The sequence below is a fragment of the Empidonax traillii genome, unplaced genomic scaffold (assembly GCF_003031625.1).
Source record: "Empidonax traillii isolate 1590-97213 ecotype Southwest subspecies unplaced genomic scaffold, ASM303162v1 scaffold761:size885847, whole genome shotgun sequence".
Taxonomy (NCBI): domain Eukaryota; kingdom Metazoa; phylum Chordata; class Aves; order Passeriformes; family Tyrannidae; genus Empidonax; species Empidonax traillii.
In genome coordinates this window covers 812,574-820,535 of record NW_020955954.1, presented here as the reverse complement: position 1 = coordinate 820,535, position 7,962 = coordinate 812,574, and the positions used below count along the sequence as shown (strand labels likewise).

Below are 7,962 nucleotides of genomic sequence, written 5' to 3'. Positions count from 1 at the left end.
CACACACACTGCCCGGGCACCCACCTTTGAGCTGGTCCAGCACCTCGGTTTGCCCCGAGGACACCATGACTCGGGCCTCCTGCTCCAGCTTGCCCTGCAGATGCTTCAGGACCTCCTAAAACAGGGATGGAGCTGTGGAGGAGGGGCGGGGGGCACGTGGAGGGAAACCCCTCCCTGCAGCCCCAGCTCAGGGTCCACACCCCCCCCCCTCACTGGGGCTGTGCCCACCTTCATGTCCGAGGTCTCATTCTCCAGCTTGGAGAGGTGGTTGGAGTTGTCCTCCAGCTCCCGCCGGAGGTGGCTGTTCTCCTTCTTCAGCGCCTCCACCTGCCGCACCAGCTGGTCGTACGAGGCGATGGAGCCCGACATCTTCACCCCCTCCAGTGCCTGCGGGGGGGTGTGGGGGTGGGCAGCACCCCGAGGGGATCCCCCAGCACCCTCACAGCCCCCCCAGCACCCACCACCCTCCTGGGACCACAGCACAGCGCGGGGGACCCCACCACCCACAGCCTCCCCCCCGGTGCACTGGGAGAGCTGGGACCCCCCAAAGCCTCCCAGAGGAGTGTCCCAGGCACGGGGTGGGGGTCCAGCCCCATCCACCCCCAGCCCCCACCAGCCCCTGCCTGGTTCCCACCGTCGGCAGAGCTCAGCTCTCCGCTCCCTTTGTCTCGCTTTTGTCTTCTCCCGCTCCCAACCTCCTCCCGCTCCGCTCCCTCCCGCACCGGGGGCAGCCCCGGCCCCCCCGCGGCCCCCCCGCCCCGGTCAGCTTCCCCCCCAGGAACCCCCGTCCCCTCTGTGCACCCCCAGCACCCCCAGCCCCCCAAACCTCCTCTTGCTGCAGCGCCCACGGACCCCCCTCGCACGTGCCGGGGGGGGGGGACACACGACACGGGGGGGGGGACAGGGACAGGGACCCCTCATCACCCTCCCAGCGGGTCGGGCTGGCGATGGCCCCGCAGCGCCTTCGTCAGCACCACGTGTGTGCAGGGGGAGCGGGCCGTGGGTGGGTTTCGAGGGGGGGGGAGCACAGCTGGGGGGGTCCCCCTGTCCCCACTGCACCCCCTGCTCCCCTCTCCCCACCCCCTCCCACAGCAGGGTCAGGGATAGCACCCATCGGCCCCCCTGGCACTGCCACCCCCAAATCTACCCCACGGTGACCCCTCTGCCCCAATGAACCCTTTCTGGGGGGTCCCAGCACACTCCTCTCCAGCACAGAGGCCTCACCAGGCAGGGCTGGGGCCCAACAGCCCCCCAAGGTCCCATCCATGTCCTTCCCACCCCCAGGAGCCACCCCAGGCCCCCCCAAAACTGCTCCCTCGTCCCTGCACCCCACACTGGTGGGGGACCTCCATCCTGCCCATCCTGGGTCCTGCTGTGGGGTCTCTGTCCCCCCCAACCCCACCACGTGGCTCTGCCGAGGGAGACAAAGACCCCCCCAGTGCCAAATCCCCCCCACCGAAAATACCCCCAGGAGATGAAATAACCCCGGGAGGGGGAGCTGGGGTGGGGGCACAGGAAGGGTCGGGGTTGGGATGAGGGATGAGGGGTCGGGGATCCGGGATGGACCGTGAGGGAGGACACGGGGGTGGGGGGAGGGCTGCGGGGTGTGGAATGCGGGAGGAAGGGCGAGGGATGGATCAGGGCAGGGTGTGGAATAGGAGATGCAGGATGCGGGGTGAGGGATGCAGGATGCAGCGCCAGGGGTGTGGGATATGGAATGCAGGGGGACGGATGCAGGATATGGGAGGTGGGATGCGGGAAAAGGGATGGGGGATGCGGGATGCGGGCCACGGGATGCGGGACGAGCACGGCCTGCCGTTGCTACGGTGACGGTGATGGGGGCACAGGCGGTTCCCGGTTTCTCCCGAGCACCCAGAAAAGGGGGAGGGGGTTGTTCAGCCCTGTCGGGGGGAATGGGAAGCGGGAGCTTCCTCTGCTCCAGGAGGACACAGGTCAGGGCTGGGATAGTCAGGGGTTGACGGTGGGGGGAGGTCTGAGCTCTGCTGGTCCCTGGCAGGGCTGGCCGAGCGCAGGGGCCGCAGCAGCGCCGGGATCCGCAGCCTGCGGGGAGGGGCTGCGGCCGCACCTTCATCCACCGAGCTCGAGACACGACGGGAAAGGGGGGCCAGGGCTGCGGGAAAGGGGGGTCAGGGCTGTGGGAAAGGGGGAAACGGCTGTGGGAAAGGGGGGAACCAGGGCTGTGGGAAAGGGGGGACCAGGGCTGTGGGGTGGGGGAAGCCAGGGGCGCAGCAGTGCTCCAGCACCACGATCGTACCTGTCCCACAGGACCTCGTGTCCCCCCACGGGGGGATCCCAGGCAGGGCCACGGGTTGTCGTGGGCACAACCCTTGGGGACCACCTTAGCTCGGGGTCCTGGGCAACCAGTTCCTCCAACCCCCTAGGGCTGCCCCTCTCTGCTCAGGGAACCCCAGGGCTGGCTCAGGCCACAGGCAGGGACTGGATCCATCCAGCAAGATCCTGGCAGGGCAGATGCTGCTGCAGCAGATGAAGCAGCATCTGCGCTTCCCACCACACCCCACCGCCCTCTGCGCTGTCCACCGTGCCCACTGCCCACCCCACTGTCCTCCGAGCTGCCCACCCCCCATCTCACCATCCTCCGAGTTGCCCACCCCCCATCTCACCATCCTCCGAGCTGCCCACCACGCTGCCCACGCTGCCCACGCTGCCCACCCCCCACTGTCCTCTGCACTGCCCATCCCTGCACCCTCCTGCCCCCACATGGGGGGCCACCTTGGCCAGAGCAGGGATGGGGGGCCCCACAACTGGCCCCCCAAGCTGCCCCCACCCCTCAGCTCGGCAGCAGCCCTGGGGACAAGGCCGTGGCCACCAGCCGAGCGCAGCCACCTCGCCAGAGCCACATCTGAGCCCCCGACAGGCTGCGGCTCCCGGAGCCCCCGGGGGACGTTAAACAAACAGCGTGTTGTCACCAGCTCGGGCTGATCGACCCGGCCCCGGGGACCCCCGGCCACAGCAAACCCCCCCCGGGGAGCACAGGCCCCGCCACCGGTCGGGGCACACACGGGGACACGGGGGACACGTGGGACCTGCGGCCTCCCCACGCGCGGCATCGACCCCCTGCAGCCCCCCCGCGCCCCCCCCACCCCGCACAGCACCTGCTCGCGTGTGCACAGACACGTATGTGCACACACATGTATGTGCACACGCACGTCACGGCCTGTGGGGGGATGTGGGACCCTGGTGGGGTGAGCGTTGGGGTCCCCAACACCCCCAGCAGAGCCCCCACATCATGCACGGACCCCCCCACGCCCCAGGGCGCCCGTGGGAACCAGCGGACAGGAACGTGCCCAGGGCAGCCCCAACCCCCCATCCTGCTGGGGACGCGGCACTGGCACCCTCGGGGTGCCCCGGGTGGGGTCGAGGTGCTGCTTTAGAAGCCGAGATTTTTGAGGGACCGGTTTGGGAGGTGGATTTGGGGTGCGGGTTTGTGGGTGCGGTTTTGGGGCTCCAGGTCCGGGCCTCGGCCCCAAAGCCCCGGGCCAGCCCTGCCGGGGGAGCATCGCGGGGGTCCGCGGGGAGCCGAGCCCGCATCGGCGTGGGGGGAGCTGCTGCCCCCCCCTCAGGGACCCCCCCAGCCTCGCCCGCGGGATGGGGATGGGGTGAGAACGGGGATGGGATGGGGATGAGGGTGGGATGGGGACGGAGATGAGGATGGGGACGGTCGGTGCTGCTCCCCCCGCCGAGCCCTGGCATTGCCCGGCCTTTGTCCCCGCGGGATGCGGGACATACGGTCTGCCCGACCCCCTCGCTTCCCCCTGAACCCCCGATCCCTCCCGGACCCCCGGACCCCCAAAATCCCCCCGATCCCGCGGGATGGAGCCGCACCCGCCGCACGATCCAGCGCAGCCAGGGCCGGGGGCATCCCCAAAGCAGGGAGGGGGGGTCTCGCATCGATGGTCCCCCCGTCAGCGCATCCAACCCCCCCCAGCCCCATCCAACCCCGATCCCCCCCTCCCCCGGCCCCAACCGCGCAGACCCCCCAAAATGCCCCCAATCCCCGGCGGCTGCAGCGGCTCCGGAGCCGCCGAGACCCTCGGGGGGTGTCGGGGGGTGCCCGGGGAGGCGGGGGGGGCAGGGGCGGCCGTACCTCATCCCCGGCGGTGCGGAGCGGTGCGGAGCGGTGCGGAGCGGTGCGGAGCGGTGCGGTGAGGGCGGTGCGGAGCTGGGCGAGGCTCCGGCGCGGCCCCCGAGCAGCCGCATCCCGCCCCCGCCCCCCCCGCTCCCGCTCGGGATTTTCCAGCGGCGCCGCCGCCGTTAGAGGGCGGCACCGGGGGCTCCCCGCGCCCCCCCCGGGCTCTGCCGGCCGGGGGAACGCGGGACCCCCGCCAAGGGCTCCATTCCCATCCATCCGCCCCTTTTCCTGCCTCCCCAAAACACCGGGATCTGCCCCGTCCCCGTGTCCCGGGGATGCACCTGCTGCTCCCGAGCAAACCTGCCCCCTCAGAGGGAACTGTCCCCAGACCGAATCTGCCCCCTCCGGTCGGGCCGGTGCCGCCCCCGTGTCCTTGGGGACCAGCCCGACATCCCCCGGCATCGCCCCCCTGGGACCCCCCGGGGTCGGCACAAGGACCCTCAAGGTCACACAGAAGGGACCCAGTGACAGGGGAACTTCTCAGAAGGAAAAACGGCTGGAGACCCCCGAGGGACCCCCACGGGACCTTGGCCAGTGGCAGGGACGAGCCAGGACCACCCTAGGGACAATCAGTTCCTTCACTGGTGGCTTCACCGCAGCGCTTGGCGCTCTTGGGTTCCCTGGGCTCAGGCCAAGCTCTGCAGCAGCTCCTGGGCCCGACTGGATCATCTCCCCAGGACCATCCCCCTCATCCCAGAAAGCAGCTTCTCCCCGAAAACACATCCCCCTCCCTTGAGTCTGAGCTGCAACCCCCCAGTTCATTCCCCAGCTCCCACCGCTCTGATCCTAGACATCAAATACCCTTTGGAATCCCAAATCCGAGAGGAGAAAATAATGATTTGGGGTCTTGGCATCCCAGGATGGGTCCCTGGCAGCTTCCCGAGGAGCAGGGCTGCTTCCAAGGCCCAGGGAACCCACTCACTGCCCCTCATCTCAGTGTTTCCACATTCCCAGCCTTCCACAAACTATAAATAAAGCTCAATAGAAGGAAATGCCGTAAATATGGAAGTGCCATCTCCCACTTCCCCGCAAGGTGCAGGGAGTTTCATTCATTTCCTAAGCCCACGTGAAGGCGAGCGCTGACGGAAAGCGGCGCCAAAAACCTGGGGAGAACCTTCAGGAAAACATCAGATGCCGGTGGGGTGTGGTGAGCTTTGCACAGCCCACCCCCACAGCCCGGCCTGGGAACGGGAGGCAGGAGACAGAGGGATCCAGAGGAATGTCTTTATTCACTTGAGCGGGATGAAGCGCGAGGAGTGGGTGGCGCCGATGCCGGGCCGGCCGTGCTTCACCGGCTTGTACGTGATGGAGAACTCGCCCAGGTAGTGGCCGATCATCTCGGGCTGCAGGGAGAGAGCTGTGCTGGGCGGGGGCACAGGGACACCCCCTGCCCCCTTCCAAGTGGGACTGAACACCAGGCAGGAGCAGAAGGTGCCATTTAACCCCACTGGTGGTATCGCGTGACACCACCCCGCGGGTTATTCCACTCCTGGGACCGGTCAAGGGATCTGTTTCCTCTGGAAATGGTGCCGGTGGGGGGATCTGTTTCATCCCCCCGCAGGGAGCCAGGGCTGATGCCCTGAGCACAGCCAGGCCCAACACACCAGCTGTGGAATCGCCGCAGCATTTCGGTGCTGCAGAACCACTGCCCTGAGCCCCTCTGGGAGCTGCCCCTCCCAGGGACGGTCCCTCTGGGCCAGCCCCGCTCCAAGGAGGAGCCTGGAGCCCCCCAACATGGGTTCCAAACACGGATCCCAGCCCTGCTCCAGGCGCTCTGCTCGGGGCAGGACCCGTCCCCCCGTCCCAGCTCACCTTGATCTCCACCTGGTTGAAGGTCTTGCCGTTGTAGACGCCCACCATGCTGCCCACCATCTCTGGCAGGATGATCATGTCCCTCAGGTGGGTCTTCACCACCTCGGGCTTCTCCATGGGTGGTGCCTCCTTCTTGGCCTTGCGCAGCCGCTTGAGCAGCGAGTGCTGCTTGCGGCGCAGGCCGCGGTTGAGGCGGCGCCGCTGCCGAGCGCTGTAGAGCTGCATCAGCTGCTCGCTGGGACGGGGAACAGGGTCAGGGACACCCCAATGGTGTGGGGACACCCCAATGGTGTGGGGACACCCCCAGAGTGTGGGGACACCCCCCCCAGTGTGGGGACACTCCCAACCCGGTACGATGTCCCAGCACAGGGACACCACACTGAGCATGGGGAGACTCCCCCAACCCCAGGGACCCCAAACTGAGCCTGGGAGATCCCCAGAGACCCTACAATGAGCCTGGAGTGTGGTCTGGGAGACCCCAAAAAAAGCCTGGGGTACAGCCCAGGGACCCCAGATTGAGCCTGGGGAGACCCCCAAGGACCCCAAACTGAGCCTGCAGAGACCCCCCACCCCCAGAGGCTCAGTGAGCCTGGGGAGATCCAGAGAGACCCTACAATGGGGTGTGACCTGGGAGACCCCAAACTGAGCCTGGGGTGCGGCCTGGGAGACCCTGGGGACCCCAAACAGCCCGGGCAGACCCCCAGGGACCCCAAACCGAGCCTAGGGTACAGCCCAGCGACCTCAAACTTACTAGGACATGTCGAGGAGCTGGTCCAGGTCCACCCCGCGGTAGGTGAATTTACGGAAGGTTCTCTTCTTCTTCTGCTCCACCTCTGCCTGTAGCGGGACAAGGGAGTCAGGGAGGGGGGTCAGGGAGGGGGGTCAGGGAGGGGGTCACTGCCGGGGGGTCCCGGAGCGGGGTCAGGGCCGCCCAGGCCCGCGTTCCCCGCCCCGCAAACGGGAAGGCCGCAGCCCCTCCCAGCTCCCAGGGGCATCCAGGTCGCCCCCCCCTCCGCCCCTGCCGGGCCCACCCCCGTCCCCTCAGGGTAGCCCCGAGCCGGCCGGGCCCCGGGCGGACGTGGATGGCGGCGGATGAGCCCGCCCGGGGCCCGGCCGGGCCTGCCCAGTACCCACCATCTTGGCCGGGCTGCGCGGAAAGGGCGGCGCTCGGAGGATCTCGCGAGAGCCGGGGAAGGGCAGAAGCCGCTTCCGCCCTCACTGCCCTTAAAGGGGCCGCGCTGGGGGGACCCCCAAACCCGCCCCTCGCGGTCCAGGGGGGGCACCGAGGGGAACCGCTCCTTGCCGCTGGCACGGGCCGGGACACCACGGGGACACATCAGTCACCTCGGTGGCACGGCCACGCCTCAGCCTGGGCCTCGCAGACAAAGCCAGGCAGGTGTGAGCATCGTCACCTGCGGGAGCCGCCTCCATCCTGCACCCATGGACCTGCATCCTTCACCCAAGGACCTGCATCCTTCACCCATGGACCTGCATCCTTCACCCATGGACCTGCATCCCTCACCCATGGACCTGCATCCTTCACCCATGGACCTGCATCCCTCACCCACGCACCTTCCCCTCCCGCTGCCCTCCCCCCGGAGCCGGGGCTGCTCCCGGGTGAACCGAGGACACGCCAGGTGTGGCAGAGCAGAACCGGCTCCTCTCGGCCCGGTCGATCCGGTTTGTCCCCGGCCCGGGAGGTTCCAGCAGATCTAACGGCCCACGGGAACCTGGAGGAGCCGGTTCTGTGCAGAAGAGACCCGAATCCAAACCCTTTCATCCCAGAAGAGCTTGAAGACGTCAGGCCCCCTGCATTCCGGGCATCCCTGGAGCTGTTGGCTTGTCTCCTCTCCACGGTGTTTCCTGCGGCCCAAACTTCAGCGAGGGGTCGGGGTGGTCTCAGGAGCTGCTCCAGTCGTGGTTTTGTGCAGGTGTCAATTCTGAGTGATCCATGTGGGAGCCAAGGACAGCTGTGTCCC

General features: G+C 68.4%; 2 protein-coding genes across 3 annotated transcripts in view; both read right to left on the bottom strand.

Moving 5' to 3' along the window:
- APC2 (APC2, WNT signaling pathway regulator) overlaps positions 1 to 4,237 on the bottom strand; it is a 15,092-nt gene extending 10,855 nt beyond the window's left edge. The window contains exons 1-3 of one of the 2 annotated variants that reach the window (XM_027901022.1): positions 4,127 to 4,237; positions 229 to 387; positions 25 to 115 (exon numbers count right to left, since the gene is read on the bottom strand). In XM_027901022.1, the coding sequence (XP_027756823.1) occupies positions 25 to 115; positions 229 to 369 (232 nt within the window). In that variant the 5' untranslated portion in view covers positions 370 to 387; positions 4,127 to 4,237. Of the gene's footprint in view, positions 1 to 24; positions 116 to 228; positions 388 to 4,126 lie in introns of those variants that run through there. The other variant, XM_027901023.1, reaches the window with a different exon arrangement.
- Positions 4,238 to 5,381: 1,144 nt separating this feature from the next.
- Positions 5,382 to 7,178, bottom strand: RPS15 (ribosomal protein S15). Its single transcript, XM_027901036.1, has 4 exons — positions 7,118 to 7,178; positions 6,735 to 6,820; positions 5,984 to 6,218; positions 5,382 to 5,514 (listed from the first exon to the last, which is right to left on the bottom strand). The coding sequence occupies exons 1-4, from the start codon at positions 7,118 to 7,120 to the stop codon at positions 5,401 to 5,403; spliced, it is 438 nt and encodes a 145-aa protein (XP_027756837.1). The 5' UTR covers positions 7,121 to 7,178; the 3' UTR covers positions 5,382 to 5,400.
- Between the last annotated feature and the right edge of the window lie 784 nt (positions 7,179 to 7,962).